Genomic DNA, 25,606 nt, shown 5'->3' on the forward strand with positions numbered 1-25,606 from the left:
TCAATTTCCAACGTGTGTTGCGGTGTCCCATCAATTTCCAGCATGTGTTGCAGTGTCCCAACATTGCCCAGCGTCTGTTGTGGTGTCCCATCAATCTTCAGCGTGTGTTGTGGTGTCCCATCAATCCTTGAGCCATTCTGAACCCACCATGAGCAAAATTGGCGGACCATCTGCAGGATGCGACGTTGAACTTATGAACAACGACTGTGACGTCACTCACTGCCTGTGCAGACATAATTTGTCAATCTTCCCGCCATGTCGGTTTTAGTCACGTGTTGTCTCTTTCGTAGACCCTAACAACGGTCCATGCCAGGTCTGGTCGATATGTGGAGACGCTATGTCGTCGTAATCTGGAAACATTTTATTTGCCTGATGGTATCGGCTCAGTTTGCTCTCTGTTTGCATGAGTTTGATGTTTTTAATTTGCGTTCACTGGATCGGAAGTGCCGATGTGTGGATTTGATTTTGCAAACAGGAGGAGTTCCGGTGCGCGGTGCATTGTGGGGCTTTGTTTCGCTCGTTGAATGAGGAAGAGGGTTCTGACATTTTAGTAAAACTGATCGAACATTACCTCATCATCATTAACATTACAACTTTACAGTTCGATCAGGAATCATTGTTCGTTTTTAGTTTTTAAACAAAACCCGAATGTTTGCAACGAAATAATCCATCTGTGGCGAATCTGCGGATTGGAATTGATTAATTATTTTCTTGGGTTGTTTGAGTGACTTCAGTCTTCACTCACCCGTGACGTGTGTACTGTACGGTACGGGGCTACACTACACTGTACCGTACTGTTCGCCATGAATGGAGATGGCTCAGGTGAGTATAACAGGTTGAACCCTCCGAGATCCTCGAGTTTCTCCGATGGAAGGAACTTAGTCGGTCCTGAAGATTCTCACTCGGACTGCAGGTTCAGGATCGCTCGACCTGAGGAGAACGAGTCCGGACACGGTACGTGATGTTTGCTGTTTAAATACATTTACACGGGGAATCACACCGTGTACGGGTCGGGTTACTTTGTACAAGATCGTGTTGATGTGGGTAACCACCTTTTTGACGAGGCCGAGGGGGGTAAGAGCCCTGACATGGCGTGCCCTGAAAATTGGTCTGGTCACGTGGGCCGTGTACGCCATTTTGTTTCCATTTTTCTGGAATCGTTCCCGACATGGCGTGCCCTGAAAATTGGTTTGGTCACGTGGGCCGTGTACGCCATTTTGTTTCCATTTATCGTGAATCGTTCCCGACATGGCGTGCCCTGAAAATTGGTCTGGCCACGTGGGCCGTGTACGCCATTTTGTTTCCATTTTTCTGGAATCGTTCCCGACATGGCGTGCCCTGAAAATTGGTTTGGTCACGTGGGCCGTGTACGCCATTTTGTTTCCATTCATCGTGAATCGTTCCCGACATGGCGTGCCCTGAAATTGGTTTGGTCACGTGGGCCGTGTACGCCATTTTGTTTCCATTTTTCATGAATCGTTCGGTTCCATTCTGTGAGGAAATAATATGCATCACATGATGTGTTTCTGAGAAAATATAATAAAAACATCACCATGGGAGAAAGACCTTTTTCTCGATCACCAAATTAAATTTAAATGTAGTTGCTCGATTTAATTGTAATTATTTTTCTCCTTATAATTATTTATTTAATCTTCACTCGTTCCTCATGTTCACTGTCTATCTTTCTCGATCTGTATTTCTATCATTTTTGACTTTCATCTCTTCACCTTCTTGTCTACTTGTTGCATTTCTCTGCCCATCTTCTTTTCCTTTTTTCTCCTAAGCCTTAAATTGATTTTGTGGACATGGATTATGTTACATTAACAGAATAATGAACTAAAATAAACAATTGAATCGAAATCTTGGAATCAGGGAAAGTTTGATAAAGTTAAAGAACCTGAAAGATAACTGTTTTATTCGTCAGACGGTAGCTGTGTGGCGTGCTCTCGTGAGATGTCACACGATCTCGTTCCAGTCGCAACGGTATATATGGTATTTCACAAAACACTGAACCAAACACACACATGGAGCAGGAGCAGAATTACTTTATATCTTCTCTCTTTCAGAATGAAAATCAAATAAAAGATTGAGTTTGCTCGGACGTTTCACGACAAGGCCTGAGCGACTGGTGGAGGCAACAGGCTCACACGGAACTGTTCATCAAACGCAACAGTGGGGGGTTGCGGGGGGGTCAATGGAGAAACATTATGGTGATCATGGAAGCATCATTGTGCTCATCATCGTCTGATCTTCCATTCCAATATCTGGTTCGCACGCACAGCCAGTGTGATTGGCCAGCATTCTTGAAGATCGGAGATGTTGGCGATTCCTGCGGAACAAACTGGTGCCTGCTCGGAGCATGTATGACCTCTCAACTTGTGTTTTTGTACGATCTCAACAGGAACCCATTTTCTCTCAACAGACCGAAATCCGCATGGAACCACTGCCAGGAAGTGGCATACAAAATCGTGTCGATGTACGGATCGGGTTCTCTCATACAAGATTGTATCGATGTCCTGATCGGTTTCGCTCCTACAAGACCATTTATATTTCCTAAGCTATGATGTGTTCCGTTACCATGGAGATTACTTACCGCTTGCCAAGCGACTCACCTGATTCAAAGTTCTCAAGCGAACACTCCAACGGAACGGAGCGCTCGACACAGCTTAACAACATGGTGGTCTCCATGGAGACAACATACCTGTCATGGTACTCGAATAAATGATGTCCGGGCCATAATTTTCAGTTTTATTCCATCACATTGTGACAACAACTCACAAACAAATCGATTGTATAAGGAAGCGAAAGGGAGAAATTAATAAATGGGGAATTATAATTATATGGTGAGCCTGGTGTTGGCGTAATAGTTAAGGTGGCTGGCCTGAGGTCTCAGGGTCCTAAGTTCAAGGCCCTGTCATGCCATTAAGTTAACACCACGTGGGCTGACTCAGCCTGTCATCCTTCCGAGGTCGGCACTTGGCAGAATGAGTACCGGCTTACTTGGATGAATGAGCCATTCGTGTGTCCTTCATCAGAGGGGTGACCCGTCCAGGATTGTGCCCAATTCCCTAGAAACTGCTTCGGCAGCCCTATGCGCCATCATGATGCAAAAAGGAGTGGTCATCATCATTCCAATGGTGAAATCACGTACAATCTTAAGAAATGAAAAAATTCTCGTATCCGGATTTTAAAAATTCATACATCTTTCCAAAAAAATCGAATCAATTCTTCTTTGTCATACGCCCACCATGTCCACCGGATTTCGTCAGAATCTGTCCAGAAAGTTTTCAGATATCCTGGTCACAAACAAAGAAACAAGAAGGACGTCGAGCAGAACACGATACTTGCAAAATCCTGAAGACAAATTTGACCTGAAAAATAATTGGTGGTTCAATCCAGTGACCGGATATGCAAATCGTTTTCAAACATCAAGTCCATCGGATCAAAATTGAGGATTTGACCGAAGTTGTTGACCTTTATCCGATGTTTACCTTTTGAGCCTTTGACCTCAAAATCAATAGGCTTCTTGCTCATGACAAACTCGACCATTTGGTGAAGATTCGTGAAGATCGGTTTAAGATTATGACCCGTACACGATTAACACATATACTAACAGTCAGACAAAATAACGCACGCGACTAACCAATATGTATGAAAAATCTTCGATTTGCGCAGGTAACAAACACAGACGTGTCAAAATGTATCCTCCGTTCGTCCACCTTCGGCGGCAGAGGTAATAATCTTCCAATGATCGTTCTTATAACACAAATGCCTTCCTGATTAAGAAACTAATTGTCAAATGATTTGCAGGTGAAGCTCATCTGGGGATGATGGAAACTTTCCAAAGTTATTTTCAAACTCCCCAAGATACTTTGAGCAATGAGCACGTAAAGCAGGAACCGTGTGACTCTCCTCCCGAGGACACCAGCAAAGCTGCTCAGCTGCTCAAAGGTAAGCTGAGATTCATAGAGAACACATGACACTGTTTTGACATGTTTATTATTTTAATGAGGAAGTGATTTCGTACCAAACTCTATTGCAATTTTATTTCCGGTTCCGGGTTGCTCCACGTGCGTTGCTGGTTCGTGAGTTCATCCTTCCAGTTTAACAAAGCTAAGATTCCCAGACCAGATAAGTTGTATTTTAATGTTTTTATTTTCATTCCTGTGTTGCTGGTTGTGTTTTTGTCCAATTTTCTGTGCTTAACCTCATCATGTGTTGCATTGTCGAATTATGTGTCCCGGGTAAAGTCTGTCCGACTCGTGTAGCACTGGGCTCTTCGAGTTGTTGCTACTGCCTCTGTTTTTGACCGCACCTGCTTCTTTTTAGCATGTTTTCTTCCAGGTATTGCTACTTCTGATCCCTCAGCTTAATCTTTTTCCCACCATTGTTCCCAAAAAAATACAAACAACAAAAGTCTTCTTCACTCCAAAACAACTGAAAGCTACCATATCCCTTTTTGGAATCTTCACTGAATAAAATATTTCTCCCTTCAAAAGCTCTTCCCAATATAAAAAAAAAAACCTTCAAAATTGTTTTTTTAATGCCTCCTTCTCCATCAGAAAACCCACAATTTTTTTTTGTATGTATAGTCAAGGCTCATTTAAAAGCTAGTACTAGTACACTGAAAGGATTACGATGCAAAAGGACAAAAGGAACAGCAGAGAGGGGGGAACATCAACAGCAGACATGAAGGCCAAGACAGAGGGAGGTGGATAAACAATGGGTGTGGGGAGGAATTGGGGGGGGGGGGGGCATCAGGAGAGGATGCATGTGGTGGACAAGATGGATACAGAAGGGAAGTCTCACAAGGGAAAACTGGAAAGAGGAGGGATTGGGGTGGGGAGGGGGAGGAGGGTTAACGAAAGTAGAAAATATCATGGTTTTGGGTTTGGGACGATCTGAGATGGTGGTGAACACTGTCTGAAAAGCTGGAGGGAAGAATGAGATTGAATAGGATGTGGAAGTTGGTTCCACAGGTGGGGAAAAAGAGGAACAATTGAGTGAAGGTGAGTAGTGATCCTGGATTTAGGCCGTTTCACCAGAAAGGGGTTGATGGTGGATTGTGTAAGCCTTGCACGTATTGGGGGAGGGGTGAGGGGATAAAGAATAGAAAGCGCTGAGGGTGCAAGACCACAAAGGAAGTGGTAGAACACGGAGACCATCAACCTGTCTGTGAAGTGATAGGCCCATAGACTCGGCTTCAATGCAGGAGATTCCAATAATCTGAAGGCCATCGTTTCCACAGCGCTTAGCTGAGCAAGATGTAAGGCAGTCGATCCAGCCAAGAGGGGTGAAGAGTACTCCATCAAGCTGCGAATGAATCCCTGCAGGTAAATAGGAGTTTAGTTGTGCCAAGGAAGGACTTTGTACACCTGGGGATACCTAGTTGGCAGCTGGCTTTGGAGGCCAACTTTTAAATGTTCTTTGGACCAAGAAAGATCATGGCTGATGGTGAGTGAGTTTTTTCAAGTTCTGAAGGGAAGGCAGATGCTGCAGCCTACATGTCTAAAGGATGAGGGATGTCATGGCAGAGGGTGTAGCATAAGCCAATAGATAAAGGGGATTTTCCAGAGAGTCAGGGAGATCATTGATGAAGATCAGGAATAGGACTAGGACCAGAGGGAACAAAGCACGGAAAGAACAGAGGGTGCAAAACCTGAAGGGAGGTGGGAGAAGACAGAGAGACCACCGACCTGTCTGCAATGGCAATGTGAGAGAATGACCCATCGACTCAGCTTCAGCATGGGAGACTCCAATGATCCTGAAGGCCTTGGTTCCCAAAGCATCAAGCTGAGGAATAGATGAGGCAAGGGAGTCAGCCCGTCAACTTGTGGACGAAGGCTTTGTTAGTGGATAGGAGTTCAGGTGTGCCAATAAAGGACTTTGTTCGGCGGAGGATGCCCAGTTAATAGCTGGCTTTGGAGGCCAATGTTGAAATGTGGGTTGCCCAAGAAAGAACATGGCTGATAGTGAGATCCAAGAGTTTGAATGACTGAACTTCCTCAGGAGGATTGTTAAGAAAGCAGATAAGGGGTTTTCCAGATGGCCTTTATGGCGAGAGATTGTGAGAGTGACATTTATCAGGCTTCCAAAAGTGTTTGGCCAGCTTGAGATTTATGCAAGAACAACAGAGCAGCTTTTTCGGACGTCTGGTGCAGTGGAAGAGTCAAGAGGCGAGGGTTGAAAGAACCTTCTCCACCTTCTCAGGTGCAAAAGACACAGAGTCGAAGAGGAGCTGGGTACGACTGGGTAGAAAGCAAGTTGTTTCAGAGCAACTAGCTCACCACAGGATTCAGTGGTGTACCATGGGTGGCAAAAATGGTAGTATAATTGAAGCCGAGATGGGATTAATCTGTGAATGAGAGAGGTTAGGTTTCTGTGGAAGAATTCCCAGCCTGAGTTGAGTGAAAGTAATGGTGACTTGAGGTGGTGTCAAATACATATTTTTCTAGAGATTGAAAGGTAAACTCTTCCTGTCCAGAGCTGTATTGTAATTTTTGTTTCTTTAGAGCGGTGATTTGAAGCTGTTTGAATGGGATGTTTTTATTTTCAGATTTTATTGTCGAAGTAAAGGTGAAGTCAGAGTTCATCGATGATTACTCCTCGCTTGTCAAAGGTCTGCAGAACAACAATAACTAGGTGGTATTCATAGAATACTTATCCTGCGCAGTCAACTTGTTGCGAGCCAACTCTTCTGTTTTTGAACATTTTTTTTCTTCTTTGGTCCAATATGGCTGCCAGACCATATTTCAAACTGATCAACACATTTCTAACTGATTGGAGCATTGTCCCTGTCGAATTATGACGTCATAATTATGGCACCAATGACGTCATTGTTAACAACACCTATTCCCCATATGGAGTTATTTACTATGAGCCACGTTTCAATTTTTTCCATGCAGTGGTTTTAGAGATATAGAGGTGCAACATTTTTCGGTTTTTCCAAGATGGCGCCTGTACCACATGACTTATGACGTCATTATTTGCATTAAAATATTCTACAGGAATATTTCCTATGGTGAAAATTTAGTGTCCATCAGACCAACAGTTGCTGAAATTTTAAAAATAATGATCGGATGGATAAGTGTTGTATTTGTCGAATTATGATGTCATAACGGAGGCACCGATGACATCATCATTAACATATCGTATTTCCCATGGGGAGTAGTTGACAATGAGCCAGGTCTCAATTTTTTCCAGGGAGTGGTTTCAGAGATATAGAGGTGCGAAGTTTTTCCAAGATGGCGCCTGTACCACGTGACATATGACGTCATAATAATCATTAAAATCTTCTACAGGAGGAGGCCCTCCTATGGTGAAAATTTCAAGTCAATCGGACCAACGGTTGCCGGGAAAATGAATTTTTTTAATGCACACACGGCACACGACACATGTACGCAACCGAATGCCCAACCCCGCATTTCGCTTCGTGCGCGCAGGGTAATAATGAACATAATAATGTTCTCGTGATAATTGCAATAACATAAATGCCTTCCAGAGTAAGAAACTGATTGTCAAATGTTTTACAGGTGAAGTTCATCCAGGGATGATGGAAACATTCCAAAGTTATTTTCAGACTTCCCAAGATTCTTTGATCAATAAGCATGTAAAGGTGGAACCACGTGGTTCTCCTCCCATGGAGTCCAGCAAAGGTGCTCAGCTGCTCGACAGTAAGCCGAGCTTCATGGAGAACACATCACACTGTTTTTACTTGTTACTTGCAAAATCAAACATTCATTTGTTATTCTGTCTGTCTTTGTTTGTTTGTCACTGTTACAAATTTCAAAAATCGGCATTTTAATCTGATTGACTTGTAAATTGAACAGCATTTGTATATTGAGTCAATAAATAGGAAAACCAATTATTTTTGAGGCCAAAAGGTCAAAGGTCACCTCAAGGTCAAACTCCCAAAATCATCAATTTTCATCTGAAAAATCATCAATTTTCATCCAATTGATCCGAGATTTGATCAAGATCGACAATTTTGATCTTGATGAAATGGAAAATTGGCTGAATCAATTGCAACCTTTTTTTCGGGGGGGGGGGGGGGGGGGCGGGTGATTTTACAAGCGTCGTGCTCTGCTTGACGTCTTTACGTTACTTGCTAAATCGAAGATTTTTCAAGTATATTGGTCGATTGCGTTTGTTATTTTGTCTTTCTGTTTATTTGTCGGTGTGTTTATTTGTCGCCGGCCTACAGGTCACAATTCTAAACCGATCGTCATGTAACTTCACCAAGTTGTACAGGTCGTCACAATTGAGAAGCCTATTGATTTTGAGGTGAAAGGTCAAAGGTCATCTGGAGGTCAAATTTATATAATCGCCATTTTTCATCCGATTGACTTGAAAATTTAACAGCATTTGCACATTGAGTCACTAGGAAAACCAACTATTTTTAAAGTCAAAAGGTCAAAGGTCAAACTTCCAAAATCATCAATTTTCATCTGAAAAACCATCAATTTTCATCCAGTTCACTTGATAATTAAATAGCAAATGCACAGTGGCTCACTAATTTGGGAAACAAACTATTCTTGAAGTCAAAAGGTCACAAAAACTCAAAGGTCAACTCACAGTCAAACTTCAAAAATCATAAATTTTCATTTGAAGAAATAATCCATTTTCATCCTATTAACTTGAAAAATTACCCGGTGTGTACCCTGGTTAGAATAGGTACACCGTATCCCTGCGTGTCGTAAGAGGCGACTAAGAGGGTTGGCGTCAGGAAGGGCATCCGGCCATAAAAAGATTGCCTCAAAAGAGAACCATGACAATTACAACTACATATGGGCAGGGTACAGCCCGAAGTGGAGATCGGTTTCTGAGGTTTGGGACATGGAATGTAGGGACAATGACAGGGAGATCAGGAGAAGTGGTGGAAGTATTGATCAGAAGAAGAGTGGACATATGTTGTGTGCAAGAGACGAGATGGAAGGGAAGTGGTGTGAGAATGGTGAAGGGTAGGCAGGGACAGAAATACAAGTTTGTGTGGCAAGGGTGCCTGGAGGGCGTGAATGGTGTTGGTGTCCTGTTTTCTGAGGAGTTTGTAGACAGTGTGGTGAGTGTGACTAGAGTGAGTGATAGGTTGATGATGGTGAAAATGATGATTGGAAAGCTCTTGGTGAACGTCATCTCGGGATATGCTCCGCAGTTTGGTCGGAGCGATGAAGAGAAGGACAAGTTCTGGTGTGCGATAGAGAAGCTGAAGGAAAACGTGAAAGATGAGGAAGTTGTTGTGGTAGGAGGAGACCTAAATGGACATGTGGGAAGGAGTATGGGCGGTTTTGAGGGAGTTAATGGGGGTTACGGATATGGTGTGAGAAATGGAGAAGGTGAAAGGATTTTGGAGTTTGCTGTTGGAGCTGATTTGTTGATTTGTAATACTCAGTTCCAGAAAGGGGATAATAAGCTTGTTACATACATGTCAGGTGGGTCGACGACAACTGTTGACTACCTGATGGTGCGTAGGCGAGATAGGGGGCACCTCCGGGACACAAAGGTGATCCCGGGGGAGGAGGCTGTTTCACAGCACCACTTGGTTGTCTGCGACATAAGGGTGAAAGGTGCGAGGAGAGCTCGGCGGGTGAAGTATCAACCGAGAATGAAGGTGTGGAGGTTGAAAGAGGTGACAGTAAGGGAGGCATTAAAAGAGAGGCTGAGTAGGGTAGAGGATGATGTGGTTGAGCTTGAACGTGGTTGGATGTCAATGAAAGATAGTCTGTTGGGAGCCGTTGGTGAGGTATGTGGATGGACAAAAGGACCACTGAGGCACTCAGAAACATGGTGGTGGGATGATGAAGTTGGAAAGAGGATTGACGAGAAGAGGAAGAAGTTCAAGGAGTGGCAGAAGGCGAAGGGTACGGGAGCAGAAAAAGCAGAGCATGAAAGTTATAAGGCAGCCAAGAAGGCTGCAAAGAAAGAGGTAGCAAAGGCGCAGGAGACATGGAGGAAAATGTTCGGAGAACGCTTGGATTCGGGAGAGGGTCAGAGAGCGGTATTCAGGATTGCAAAGCAGATAGCGAAAGAGAGGTGTGATGTGATCGGGGTGAGTTGCTTGAAGGATGAAGTGGGACAAATCGTTGTGGACCCAGATGTAATTAAAGGAAGATGGAAAAGATATATGGAAATACTGTTGAATACAGAGAATGAATGGGATGGCAACATAGAGAGTAACCCAGTTTTAGGACCGGCAGAGAAGATAACTGAGAAGGAAGTTGAGGAAGCGATAAAAGCAATGAAGAGTAGAAAAGCGGGAGGGCCGACGGGGGTTGTGGGAGATATGTTGAAGGCAGCAGGAAGTTGGGGTGTGAAGAGAATGGCAGAGATCTGTAATCTGGTGGTGAAAGAAGGTCGCATTCCAGTGGATTGGGAACTGAGTACCCTCGTCCCTCTATACAAGGGGAAAGGTGACCCTCTGGAGTGTGGCTTGTACCGGGCGATAAAGTTATTGGAGCATGGAATGAAGGTATTGGAAAGGGTGTTGGAGAGGAGGATAAGGAAGAAGGTGAAGATCGACGAAATGCAGTTTGGATTTATGCCAGGAAGAGGAACAACAGATGCGCTCTTTATTGTGAGGCAGTTGCAGGAGAAGTACATGGAGAAGAGGAAGAAGTTGTTTCTTGGGTTTGTTGATCTGGAGAAAGCATTCGATAGGGTTCCACGCGAAGTATTGACATGGGCATTGAGGAAGTTAGAAGTGGAGGAATGGTTGATCAGAGTTGTGATGGCAATGTACAAAAGAGCGCGCACAGCTGTAAGGACGAAGGACGGGAACAGTGGTGAGTTTGAGGTGAAGGTGGGAGTGCATCAGGGGTCGGTACTAAGTCAACTACTATTTGTAGCTGTGATGGAGGTGCTGGCTCAGACCGTAAAGGAGGGTTTACCGTGGGAGTTGTTGTATGCCGATGATCTGGTGTTGATTGCGGAAAGTATGGATGGACTGAAGGAAAAGATGAATAAGTGGAAGGAATGTATGGAGACAAAAGGTCTGAAGGTGAATATAGGAAAGATGAAGGTGATGGCAAGTGGTAAAGCATGTGGTGAGGTGGAAAGAACTGGGAAGTGGCCATGTGCTGTGTGGAGGAAGGGTGTCGGAGTGACCTCAATTCAATGTACAATGTGCGCTGAGTGGGTTCATCAAAAATGTAGTTGTCTGAGAGGGTCATTAACCAGTGTGGCAGCTACATTCAAATGTAAGGTGTGCACAGAGGGAGCTGCAGATGGAGGAAATGTTGAGTTGGATCTTGGAGACGGTGTGAAGCTGGAAGGTGTGAAAACATTTTGCTACCTCGGAGACATGCTGAATGGAGAAGGTGGATCAGACTCGGCAACGGTTGCTTGAGTGAGATGTGCATGGAAGAAGTTTCGGGAACTGAGTGGCGTGCTGATGAGGAGGGGAGTGTCGTTGAAGCTGAAGGGAAAGGTGTATGCTGCATGTGTGAGAAGTGTTATGATTTATGGGAGCGAGACATGGGTCATGAATGTAGAGCAGCAACGAAGGCTGGAAAGGGTGGAAATGCGAATGGTTCGGTGGATGTGCGGAGTGTCGTTGAGAGAGAGGAAGACAAATGATGAATTGCGAAAGATGATGGGAATAGAGCCTGTGATTGATGCTGTGAAGAGGAACAGGTTGAGATGGTTTGGTCACGTGTTGAGGAAGGATGAAAGTGACTGGTTGAGAAGGGTGATGGAAATGAATGTAGAAGGAAGTAGAGGACAGGGAAGACCGAGAAAGACTTGGCTAAAGATGGTCGAAGAAGAAATGCGGGCAAGGGGGTTAAACAAGAAGAGATGCAGAAAATAGGGCAAGATGGAGAAGATTGTCATGGGGACCGCAAGGCTAACCCCCACTCTTGCAGGGAAAATGGCCTTAAAATGCATGTTGTTGTTATTGTTGTTGTTGTTGTAACTTGAAAAATTAAACAGCAAATACATCGTGTATCGCTGATTTCGGAAACCAACTATTTAAGGGCAAAAGGTCAAAGGTCAACTCAAGGTCAAACTTCTAATATCAATTTTCATCTGAAAAATCATCAATTTTCATCCAATTGACCCGAGATTTGATCAAGATCGGCAATTTTGATCTTGTTGAAATGGAAAATTTGCTGGATCAATTGCAACCTTTTTTGGGGGGCATGGGGGGGGGTGTGGATTTGGCAAGCATCATGCTCTGCATGACCTTGTTTTTTTTTTTGTTCTGCTTAATAAGGAAATTATTTCGTTCCAAACTCTGTGGAATAACAGATCCATGAAATTGTGGTCAACCAAGTGGGCTTGTTTTCACTGGACAGGGATATTTGTAGTTTATAATATACCCAGAAATATTGCTGTACTTTGTATTTCTGGCCTTTACTAAGTCTTTATTGAACACATAAATCTAATGTTTGAAAAGTCTGTTTCACCAATACACATTTTGGAAATAGCATTGGAAATAATAAATCAAGTGAGATTACTGGGATATTACAGGTTTGAAAGACAAGTTTATGACAATGTAAACATGTGAAACTAGAATGGCACTCCGTAGAACGTATATCTCCGCGAGGCTGAACAGTTTACATTTTGTCTGCCACATTGGCTTAGGTTCGGATCTGCATCCGTACCCAAGCCAAAATAGAACCAGCTTGTTCTTGTCATCTACCCAACTGATCCACCAAGTTTTGTCATAATCTGTGCACACGTTTTTGAAATGTCATGCTATATATCGTTTTTGGAGCCATCTTTCAGTGGTGAAGGATTACTTTAAAAAAATTAATTCTCCTTTCTGGAAACCGGATCTTCACAAAAATCGAATCAATTCGTCCTTGTCACACATCGATCCTGTTCACCAAGTTTTGACGGAATCCGTCCATAACCTTTTGAGATATCCATCTCACAGACAGACAGACAGACAAATAAACAGCCGAACAAACATGTTTTGGATGGCATTGACCTTGAGCTTTGACTAAGTTTGACCATATTTTACTCACTTGTACGACACATACATACAAATTAATCTGTCAGTTTCAACCTGATATCTTGAAACGTCCCTGAGGTTTGGCAATACATATTATAATCACAAAAAATCCCGTTTGATTAAATTGGGGGTGAAATTGTTGTCGTGGGACTTTTCTCTTTGCCACTTGCGACTTTTTGTTTTGCTACTAACCAAAATGAGCAAAAATTGAAAGAATACTATCATTATTATTTAACTATATTTTGTGCCCTCTTCGCTTGGTACTGAGGCGGTTTACCAATGGGGAGCCTTTTGATTATGTCTGGTGACCCTCAAGTGTTACTGCCGAAAGCCATCAGATGGAAGGTCTAATGTTGTTTATAGGGTCTTACTGGTCTAAGGGCTCTCATGGGGTCTTTAGGTTCTGCAAGGTATTTGGATCCTAAAGATCTAAATAAAGTATTTGGATTTCCCGTGATGAAGCTGATTGTGAGGGCCTTTCACTCACTCACCGCAGACCGGTAGGTGGTCTTTGTATTCTACCGACTCCTCTCTGACCTCGCTCCCCCAGCTCTATCTGTGCTCCCCCAAATATTCCGACAGGTCGCACAACATCTGCCAGCAACCCTCTTCTGGTGAAACTGCCAAAATCTAGACTCTCTGCTCACCTTCACTCTTTCATTCCCCTTTTCTCCCACCTCTGGAACAAACTCCCTCACTCTATTCAATCCCACTCCTCCCTCCAGGTCTTTAAAACATCTGTTCACCACCATCTCTTATCTTCCCCCATCCAAAACCTTGATCTCTTCTACCCCCGTTAATTCACCCCCAGATCCACTTTTTTTTTGAAATACCGACTTCTTTCCTGGAAGTTATAGCAGTGTCCATGTGTTTTGTTTTGTTCTAGTCTTGGCTGGAAGTTCTAGCAGTGGCCACCATGTGTTTTATACCTCTCCCACTCCCCTCCCCCCCACCTTCCCATGCCTCCTCCCCCCAAGCCCTCTCCCTCCCACAGATCTTCCGATGTCCTGGTTCTCTGCTGTTGTACTTGTGTGCTTCCCTCTCTCTCCCCATCTTCTCCAGCTCCCTTTATTGTATGTTTTGTGTGTCCGTTTGTTTTTATGTGATTAATGTTAGCTCTTACATGAGCCTCGATCTTGTATACAAAAAAAAAAAAAGGCTTTGTCGGTGGATAAAGGTTTGCCAGGGAAGGATTTCACACGATGTTGGATGGCCAGTCAGCGACTGGCTATGGAGATTAACTTCAAAATGTAGTTTGCCCAATAAATATCATGGTTGAGAGAGAGTGAGATCCAAGAGTTTGAGTGACTGACGTTCTTCGAGAGTGTTGTTAGCAATTGGTTCATGTCCTTCCATCCCTATCAGTTTATGATCGAGGAACAGCTTCTTTAAATCGAATGTTATGTTTAGAACACAAATCGGAAGTCTGTGACTGTGACTGGAGCTGTGACTGGAGCCTTGAACATAAAAATTTTTTACAGCTCACAAATCTAAGTCAATTCATAGCACTGTCTCCTGCAAGGTGGACTGCCATAAATCCTTCATCAAATCTCCGTAGCCGATTAGCTCCGCCACTGAAGCCTCAGGGAAGTCATGTTTTCACCCCTGTCTGTGTGTCTATCTGTGAGCAGTACGTCTCAAAAATTAAGGATGTATTGGGACTGAATTTGGTTTAGAGGATGGGTGTGCAACAAGGACGAAATGATAAGATTTTGGTGAAGATCCGGATCCGGATACGACAATTATTTATTTTTAAGTGATTCTTCACCTTTGAAAGAAAGATGGTGGCCAAAACAATATATAGCATGATATTTCAAAAAGTTGAGGATGGGTTGTGACAAAACTAGATGAATGAGTTTGGGTCGGTGATGAGAACTAGCCTATTATATTTTGTTTCAGGTCCGTGTGCAGATACGGCCTATTGGTGGGATATAAAACGTGAACTGTTCAGCTTGGCGGAGGTATGTGCTCTAACAAGTGCCATTCTAGTTGTCCAAGTCTCCCTCGATTTTGTCCTTCAACCCTGCTGTTGGTATTTCTCGACTCTTTCTGCTGTTCCTTTTGTTCTGTTGCTTCCTGATATATTGTGTTCTTGCTCTTCCACGAGCCTTGACTCTGCATGCAAAAAAAATCCCGATTACTATTTTGACTTCACCGTTTATCTGGAAATGTTTCTTACCCTTACACAGACCCTCTGACATGAAAATACAGCCCATTTACACAGTGGTTGCATCTCTCAGAGATAACCAACATAAATTAGAAACTCGTCCCATACCTGAAACATGAGTTTGAATGCAGGTTGTACATACTCCTGAAATGACAAACCAACTCTCCTATTTACTTTGTGGGTAAACCTTTGAAAGGGTTCATTCTTCACATCCGGCTGGAGAAGGGTCTGTGGGTCTCATCATTCCCGTTGGCGTGTCTATGAGAGACTAAATCTCCATGTGAGCTTTCAAAGGCATTTGCAAGTCGATTGTGAATTCTACAACAGGCCAGTTATCCCTTCGTTCTTCTCACTGGCAAAAAACACTTTTTCAGAGTGTTGGAAATTCTTGTCCCTCATGGGTTGATACCCCAAAGAGGCGTCACCTCTTTTCTGGAACGTGGAGAAGGCAGAGCTCTTAAAATCATTCTGTTTCAAAGAACAGGAAAACAGTGCCTTCAGAAATTATTCACACCCCTTGACTTTTTCACATTTTATTGTGTTTCAGCCTGAATTTAAAATGGATTAAATTGAGATTTTTTTTTGTCACTGATCGACACATAATGCCCCATTATGTCAAAGTGGAATTTTGTTTTTAGAATTTTTTACAAAATAATTAAGAAGAACTGCAGAAATATGGAATTTACATAAGTTTTCTATCCCGAGTCAATACTTCGGAGAATCACCTTTTGTGGCGATTGCAGCTTTGAGTCGTCTTGGGTATGTCTGCATCAGCTTTGCAAAATCTCGATTTGGGTGGTTTCTCCCATTCTTCTTGCAGATTTGCTCAAGCTCTGTCAAGTTGGATGGGGAGCATTGGTGAACAGCAATCTTCAAGTCTTTCCACAGATTCTCAACGTGATTCAAGTCTGGGCTTTGGCTGCAACCACTCAAGGACTTTCACGTTCTTGTTCTGAAGCCATTCCAGTGTTGCTTTGGCTGTATGGTTGGGGTTAATGTCCTGTTGGAACATTTATCTTTGCTACAGTCGAAAGTCTTTTGCACTTTGAAACAGGTTTTCCTCAAGGCTTTGCCTGTATTTGGCTCCATTCATTGTTCCTTCTATCCTTGCAAGTCCCTGAGTCCCTGCTGCTGAAAAGCATCCCCATAGCATGATGCTGCCACCACCATGCTTCACAGTAGGGATGGTGTTACATGGGTGATGAGCCGTCCTCGGTCTCCGCCAGACATTTTGCATTCAGGCCAAAGAGTTAAGTTTTTGTCTCATCAGACCACAGAATATTTTGCCTCAAGCTTTGAGTCTTTCACGTGCCTTTTTTGCAAAACTCCCGGCATGCTGTCATGTGCCTTTTTCTCAGGAGTGCCTTCTGTCTGGCCACTCTCCCATAAAGCCTAGATTTGTGTAGTGCTGCAGAGACTGTTTTCCTTCTGCCAGGTTCTCCCATCTCAGCCAAGGAAATCTGTAGTTCTGTCAGAATGGTCATTGAGTTCTTGGTCACCTCCCTGACCAAGTCCTTCTTCCGCCGTTGATCAATTTGGTTGGATGGCTAGCCTTAGGAAGGGTTTCGGTAGTTCCATATTCTTTCCATATTCTAATGATAGAGCTCACTGCGCTCTTGGGAAATTTCAACACTCTAGAAATTGTTTTATACCCTTCCCCAAATATATGCCTCCTCACAATTCTATATCTGAGTTCTAGGAACAGTTCCTTGGAATACATGCGAGGGTTTCTGCTCTGACATGCTCTGTCAACTGTGGGAGCTTATGTGGAAAGGTGTGTTTTTTTTCTTCTAAATCATGTCCAATCAATCAAATTGGCCACAGGTGGACTCCAATCAAATTGTAGAGACATCTCAAGGATGACCAAAGGAAATTGGATGCGCCTGAGCTCAATTTGGAGTGTCTTAGCAAAGGGGTTTTTTTTTTTTTTTTTTTGTATACAAGATCGAGGCTCGTGAAAGAGCTAACATGAATCGCACAAAAAGACAAACCGACACACAAAACACAAAAAACAAGGGGAGCGGCAGACAAGATGGGGAGAGAGGGGGAAGGACACAAACACAACATTTGAGAGCAGGGACATCGGGAGGACTTGGGGGCAGGTGGGAGAGGATTAAAACATTGTTGCGGATATGGGATTTGGCCTCCATCCATATCCGCTTGTAAATATTCCCCTATTTCCCCAATACTCCCCAACTATCCCCAATCCCCCATTCCCTAGTCCCATTGTCTGTAAACAACACTCTGTAGCCCCGACCTTCCCCTTTTTCCCCCATTAAATGTCGTGCCCAGGTTCACCGCATCTCACGTAGACAACTATAGGACATCTTGCTAGTTATTCTTAGTCTATGTCAGTTAAGGACTCGTTTCCATTAATTCTGACTCTTCGTTGCACCAGAATGTGATTGTATGGCACCGTTAGTAAGTTTAGGACCTCCCAATACCTCCCCGCATCTCTTCCTCATGGAACAACAACACCAACAACAACAACAACAGCGGCGGCGGCGGGGCGGCGGCGCGGGGAGTGTGCGTCCTCACTCCGGCTTGGTTAGCCGCCATTGAACATGTGCTCCGACGGGGTTACCACGCAGGGGCTCACTGTCAGCTCCTCGTCAAGGGCGGAGCCCGGTAACCCCCCGCACCCAATAAGAAGCGGCGGACCGATTCCATCTGGGGCGGAGCTAACGAGCCGAGGGCGTGTCACTCCCCGCTGGACATGCGCAGGAAGACGGAGGTGACGTCAGATGCGCCTCAGCTACGAAGAAGAAAGGACGCCACCTCCTAGCGCTGAGAGATACCTCCCGCATCTCTGGACCGGACCGAGTCGATTCTGCCCCTGAGCCAAGGTGCACCTTGAGCCATCGACTGCCTGCCCTCCCCTGCCATCAATCCCCGTGTGAGTCAGTCTTGTCCCGTTTGTCTGTGGTCTGTCGGGAATAAGATAAGACCGTGTATAAGTGCCCATCTTACTTTGCTTTACCTCTTGTCGTGTAATCTAACCGTTCTGCATAATCAATATTATATCCTCCTCCGGAGGTCTTGAGAACTGTACCCCTTGTGTCGTTGCCTTAATCCCAGCCGTTGTGTCCTTTTCCTTCATTGATTTAGCATAGCGCGATTCGGCCAACGTTCGAGTGTAATCGGGTAACTTGTGCGAACACGGCGGCCATTCCGCTCGGCCCACCATAACATCTAAGTCGTGTCCGTAACAATATGAACACTGCAAGGACTCTGGGGTGAATTACCGGGGGTAGAAAAGATCAAGGTTTTCGATGGGGGAAGATAAGAGATGGTGGTGAACAGCTGTTTTAAAGACCTGGAGGGAGGAGTGGGATTGAAGGGAGTGGGGGAGTTTGTTCCAGAGGCGGGAGAAAAGGGGAATGAAAGAGTGAAGGTGAGCAGAGAGCCTAGACTTTGGCAGTTTAACCATAAGAGGGTTGCAGGCAGATCTTGTGCGACCTGAAGGAATATTGGGGGGACAGAGCACAGAGAGAGCTGGGGGAGCAAGGCCGGAGAGGAGTCGGTAGAAGACAGAAAGACCACCAACCTGCCTGCGGTGAGTGAGTGAAAGGCCCTCGGTGTTGACTACATCGCAGGAGATTCCAATGATTCTGAAAGCTTTGGCCTCAACAGCGTGAAGCCGAGCAAGGTGTGAGGCAGGAGCACCAGCCCAGAGGGGGGAACAGTATTCCATTGAGCTGCGGATGAAAGCCTTGTATGTGGTGAGGAGCTCAGGTGTGCCAAGGAAGGACTTCGCATGACGGAGGATGCCCAGTCGGCGACTGGCTTTGGAGGCCAGCTTGGAAATGTGGTTTTCCCAAGAAAGATCATGGCAGATAGTGAGATCCAAAAGCTTGAGCGACAGAACTTCTTGGAGAGGATTGTTGAGAAAGTAGATGGGAGGGTTGTCCAGTCGGTCCTTTCGGAGAGACATTGTAAGAGTGTGAGATTTGTCAGGATTGAAAGACATGTTCCACTTGTTTGACCAGTCTGTGATTTTGTCCAGGTCTGCAGAGAGTGAGGAGGCTGCAAACTGCTGATCTGAGGGATGAGGAATGGAGCGACAGAGAGTAGAGTCGTCAGCAAAGAGATAGAGAGGATTTTCAAGAGAGTCAGAGAGACCATTGATGAAGACCAGAAAAAGCACAGGGCCCAGAACACTACCTTGGGGAACTCCAGCCTGAACAGGAAGAGGAGATGAGAGAAACCCATTCAGGGCCACACGTTGACTACGACCAGAGAGGAAGTCCGCCAGCCATGCGTGGAGATTTCCATGGATACCAAAGGAGGAGAGTTTGGTGAGCAGAGCAGGGTGCCAGACCGTATCGAAGGCACGTGAAATGTCAAGGGAGACAGCTCTAATTTCCTGTTTGGCGTTGAGGACCTCCATCCATTGTTGAGAAAGCAGAAGCAGCATGTCCAGAGTAGAGTGACCAGGTCTGAAACCAAATTGATGATCAGAGATCAAGTCATTGGAGAAGAGGAAAGATTTAATATCTGAAGCAATGATGGATTCCATGACTTTGCTGATAATTGGGAGAAGGCTGATTGGTCTGTAGTTGCTGGCATCTGTTTTTGCACCTTTTTTGTGCAAAGCGGTGATGTTGGCTGATTTCCAAGCAGATGGCAGATGACCTTGAGCAAAAGAGAGGGTGAAGAGAACAGAAAGAGGGAGTGAAAGAGCAGAAGAACATGATTTTAGGACCCGTGGGCTGATGCCGTCAGGACCAGTTGCAGAATCAGAGTCGAGGGTTGACAGAAACTTTTCCACCTTGTCAGGAGGAAAGGACACGGAGTCCAGGAGCAGCAGGGTACGACTGGGTATGGTGGGTACAGAGAGGGATGGGTTTGGGACACAAGATTTAGAGGCAAACACAGAGTTGAGGCATTCAGCTTTTTCACGTGCGGAGTCAGCCGTTAAGCCGTTTGAGGTGAGGGAGGGGATGGAGGGGGAACAAACACCAGAAACAGATTTGACCAGACACCACCAGGATTTGGAAGAGGGAGACAGATAAGAGAGTTCGGTCTTGAGAATGGTGAGATATTGTTTCCTGGCTCTCCTGAGGGTGGACACACACTTGTTTCGGGCTTTGTGAAAGGAAATGAGATTTCCTTCCGTTGGATTTGCTTTCCAGGAGACGAAAGCAAGTTGTTTCAGGGCAACAGCCTCACCACAAGATTCCGTGTACCATGGACGGGAGGAAGGGTATGACAACTGAAGACGAGATGGTATAAATCTGTGCATGAGAGAGAGCAATTTACTTTGAAAGAATTCCCAGGATGAGTTGATGTCAGAGGCGGTAGAGATGGGAGACCAGTCCAGATGATTGATGGCTGCTTGAAGACCCTGCCAGTTGGCCTGAGTGAAATGCCAGACTCGTCGACGCTGAGGAGGCTCTCTGAGAATGGCCAGAGAGATGTCCACTTTGACAAGCACATGATCAGATGAGCCGATTGGAGCAGAAGAAGAGCAGCCGACATTTTCAGGGAAGTTTGTCATAACCAAATCCAGAAGAGAAGATGCTCCGTTGACTGAGATCCGGGTCGGGAAATTGACAGATTGTGTCAGTCCCAGTGAGTCGCAGAAGTCCTTTGCTGAAGAGCCATGGCTGGTGAGAGAGGTACCCACACCCAGCCAACTGGCATGGTGACAATTGAAATCACCACATATTAGGAAGAGAGAGTTGGGATGGGTAGATAGAAGTTGGTCCATATTATCAGACAGTGAGATGTCGATGGAGTCATCGCTGTTTGGTGGACGGTACGACACACATATGAACAAAAGGTGGGAGCGAAGGGGAAGCCGTAGCCAAAGGTATTCTCATCAGGTCTACTAGTGAGGGTTAGGGAGGGGGTTGCATTCTGGGATAAGGGGAGACAATTAGTAAATATTTACCAAGAGAAATTGTTGGGTTTCCTTTAATTCCCGTAAGCAGAAGCTCATCGTTGCTTTACTTTCCCAAGTCGTTTCATTAATATCTTTTTTAATGGATTGAAAAGTACAAATTTTCTGGATATCTATTGTGATGATGATTTTGTTTAGAAATGCTTCGTAGAGTTGAGTTTAAATGTGGTTTTTATTTTCAGATTTTATTGTGAAGGTGAAAGTGGAATCCGAGTTCTTTGATGATTACTCCTCGCTTATCAAAGGTCTGATCAAAGACAACAACAATGTTCCTGTTGTAGTTCAACTTGAATGATAACAATGCACTTTCCTTCCAGAATATAAACACTTTGCTCCTTTATATCTAGTACCTGTTGTGTTTCCCACCATGCAAGCGTCCATTTCATCAGTGCGTTATTTATCCAAATGAACATCCCAGTCATGTTATCCTCTCACTTGGAAGTACGTATGACTTTAAACCACAACACTTGGTTCAGATGACACACAAATCTATGGTCCTGCCCAGAATATATCTCTGACAGACTCACTGCAGCGGGATTTGCTTCAAGCTGCGGGTTTGTCATCTGTATGGCAGCTGCCTTTTAATCCTCACAAATGCAGAGTGAACAATCTTGGAAATGGTAACAGTGGAGAGATGTATCAACTGCATAATCAAATGCTAGAACCAGTGCAATGAGAAGCGGATCTTTCTTATTGGTGCTTTGAACCCGTTGAGCTAGCAGGTTTCAGAAGAGGAGGAGGTACTACAGATCAAATTGCAAATCTGAGGTGGATTACGAGTAGTGTATATATGTTGCTTCTGGGACACTCTCATTTTCCCATTGACTTACATGTTAATTTTTCCCCTCCCTCATTGCCCCTAAACACCTCTATTTCTCTCACCCTGTTCTTTACGAACCTTCTAACCTTTTGACATGTTATCCTTATTCATTAGACCACTTAAACAATGGTCCTTCTGTGTGAACCTGTGATCCTTCTGACCTTATGGACCTTTTAACCTTTTACTCTTAATATCATCTGGTGAATCATCTTTGACCCACTCAAACAACGACCCTACAAATATTTGTTTATGTGTGGGAAATAATTTAATTCTCCTACAACTCTCCTCACCGTCTAATACATTAACAAAAAATATGTTTCAGTTTGGTTCTTTATCAAGATATTTTAACTGAGCTAAAATAAAATGATAAACCTCCCTCAATGTTCTTGTCTGAGCGCCTCCTCTCCCACATACCATTTTTAAATTAATGTATATATTTTCCTGACAACCATCAAAGTTTTCCGTCCACTCAAAAATATTTTTATCTTTTTTACCCAACTCACCGGTATTTAAATTAATTCTCTTATTTGTTTTGTGAACTTTTTTACCAGTTGCCTTTTCAATTATACCTATTTGATATTTTTCACATTCATTATGTTTACCATTTATATACCAAGGTTGATTACACCTCCACTCTTTAGTCTGGTTGGTACTTGGTTCTATCATTTATATAATAGTAAAAAAGGCGGCGGTAGCCCGTTAAAATCCCCAACCCCCCCCCTTTTTTAACTTATCACTTATATATATCTTATCACTTATATATATCTTATCACTTATGTATATCTTATCACTTATATATATCTTATCACTTATATATATATCTTATCACTTATATACTTATATAACCATAAGGGAGACTATCAATTCCATTTTCTAAAATAAACCTCTTATCATCAAAAGCCCCCAATGCTTTCTTATTTATCTCTTCTGAATATAATTGATGTTTATAACTTCTTATTCCATTAATCTTTCTAAACTCTTCTTTCTTTGTTGTTAAACAGTTATAATAATCCTTAAAGTTTATTGTTTCTTTAATAACATTTTTCTTTACACCTTTTAACTTCTTATCAGTCTTTTCAACGTTATTCACAATGTATTTATAAGCATAAGCCTTTGACCTCAATCCCACAAATTCACTCATAACATTTCCTCCTAATTCATCCTTGAACTTTCCAATCACCTTTTTATTTTTAGAAGAGAACAACTCACTCTCTGGACTGTAATTACTCGTGTCATAGATATTAATGTCTCTTTTCATGTCTGAATAAACATCGTTGGTATTAATTTTCAAAATAAAACTATCTGTATCCATATAAAGTAGATTAACATCATTTTGATATTTCTTCCTCAAGTTATTATAAAAGTAATCATACATTAATGACTTTGATAAATCAAGAATTGTTGTTCCAATATAAATAGGTTTGTTCATTTCAATACTCTCTTTAATCAAATGGATCGCACAAAAGTTCTCAGTAAAGACCTCAGCTCGAGTAAAACTCGGTCTATTAATTAATTTTGATGCTTGTTCCCAAGATGTTGATAGTCTGATATTTTGTCTTTTCCTCACATTCTCCATAGTCTTACCAAAGACCGCATTATTCATCAATTTATAAAAGTCTTTCTCAAAATCTGTTTTTGACTCTGTTCTTCTTTGTGTATTAAAATCAATGTACCCCTTTAACCAATGACTTTGATTGAACTTTAGAACCCTATGGATCTTCTCTACTCTTAGACCTTTTGATAAATATTGTCGCAAATTTCTTTGGTGTAGAACATAATTTTTCTTGTTATATAATGTAGTAAGTAATTTTTCTGTTGATTCACCTATATCAAACGATCGTTGATAATCACTCAACCATTCTTTCTTTGGACTTTCTTTCTCACAAGCAAATGGGAGATCTTTGTGTAGGTTATGGAGTTCCTCTGGATATTTTAAATCAATTTCAAAATAATAACCAACTTTTTCTTCATCCAATTCTTTTTGTGTAGAGATACATACATCTTGTAAAACGTTTTTGTAGTCTTTTTCCTTTACCCATCTAAGTTTTCCATAAGGAAGAGCCTGAGACATTGCCCAGCCATACAGGTTGTTCGCGTCATAGTACATCAAGTAAGAACTCTCTTTCGTTGGATCATAATTTGGAAGATATTTGTTATTTGCTTTTGCGTATCTACTCGAGCAGACTTGTGAAATTCCACCTCTTTTTGCCTTTTCAATCATCAAAAGCATATCAACATCGGTTATCAAATCCAAATCTTGTTTTGTCATTTTCAACATCGCACTCCAGGCCAATCCAGGTGCTGTGTAGTAGTGAGCAGGATCCAATCCATATCCAGTGCGACAAACAGATCTAAAGGCTTCAAATACATCGGCCAATAAAAGCACATCAGTTTTGAGATACAAATCGTGATACTCGCCAAGATTCTTGATGTTATATTTTTCCCAAACATTTTGTGCGTGTACATAATCTTTATCAGATATATGACTATTATTTAATTTGTTATAGAAATTTTCTTTTGAAGGAAGTTGTGTTTCATTGAATCTCTCAAATGAGTCCATATAGTCATAGGGGTAAATTCCCTTTTGTGTTAGAAAATCTTTATCTAAAAAATACTCTGAAAGACATGGAAACTCTTTTAGATTTTGAACCAAGTTAACCAATGGACTTGCCATGAATTTAAATGTATCAAGAAATCTGATATGAGTAATAGGAGATGTGTGAATTGTTTTTGTGAATGAAATGTATTTCTGATCCGTGTTTGGAATTGCTGAGATACTTCCAGAAGTCTTTGAGAGTTCCTTGATAAATAGATGTGTATCATAATGAGCGTTGTTATGAAGAAAGACAGGAATGAAAGAGGGGAGTTGATAATTAATATTACAACTTTGATGAGCCGGACCTCTATATTTACCAGTGAGATGACAATGGTCTCTAACCTTTAGACCTTTACCAATTTTCTCCTCACAAATATGACAGACATTGTTTTTTATAAATTCCCTTTTTTCTTTACTTGTTAAGGACATTGGTTTATTGGTTTCTCTCATTATCTTGGTTAATCGAACACAGTCTTTTTCTAGTCGTTTCACAAACTCCTCTGGGGTATTTGAGCCTCTATACATCTCTAACTTGTTATATTTATCACCAACGGATGATTTGATATAATAACAAAAACCACAAGGAGTATGTTTTTGATATTTATTTGTGTATGATTCTTTTGGATCTTGAGAAGCAGTATCAATTTTTTCTAAAATACTTTCAAAATCAGCATATATAACAAATGGATGTTTGATCTTTTTATTTTCATCTTTGAATGTGATCTTTGAGCCTTCTTTAGGCATATTGATTACCGTTGATTTATGTTCGCCACAATAATTTGAATGTTTATCTAATCTTTCTTGTGAATTGAAGAAGTTAAGACAACGCAAACAAATATATATTTTATTTGTTCTCTTACAGACTTGTGGTTTTATTAATTTAGCAATATCTTTGATGTATGTATAATGTGAATTTTCGTCTGAATTAAAATATAGAAGATTAATATGAGTTTGTTTACAATTGTCAGAAAGCTTTAAAACCTGAATGTTGTTTGTTTCTGTTAGACCATAAACATTAACTGATAAATTATTCATCTTTTCAAATTTAGGAATATCATTTAAAGTCATCGGAAACTTTAGATCTTTCGTATTTAATGTATTCTCATATTTTTTATAATGAGATACTCTTTCATCATGAAAATGTGGAGGATGTAAGTGTGCTAAAA

General features: G+C 42.6%; 1 protein-coding gene across 1 annotated transcript in view; it reads left to right on the top strand.

The window, feature by feature from the left end:
• The first annotated feature begins 803 nt into the window (after positions 1-803).
• LOC137428540 (uncharacterized) overlaps positions 804-25,606 on the top strand; it is a 41,238-nt gene continuing 16,435 nt past the window's right edge. Inside the window, exons 1-2 of the mRNA XM_078777340.1 lie at positions 804-954; positions 3,811-3,951. Of these exons, the coding sequence (XP_078633466.1) occupies positions 804-954; positions 3,811-3,951 (292 nt within the window). The remainder of the gene's footprint in view (positions 955-3,810; positions 3,952-25,606) is intronic.

This window comes from Myxine glutinosa, chromosome 5 (assembly GCF_964187855.1).
Source record: "Myxine glutinosa chromosome 5, kmMyxGlut1.1, whole genome shotgun sequence".
NCBI lineage: Eukaryota > Metazoa > Chordata > Myxini > Myxiniformes > Myxinidae > Myxine > Myxine glutinosa.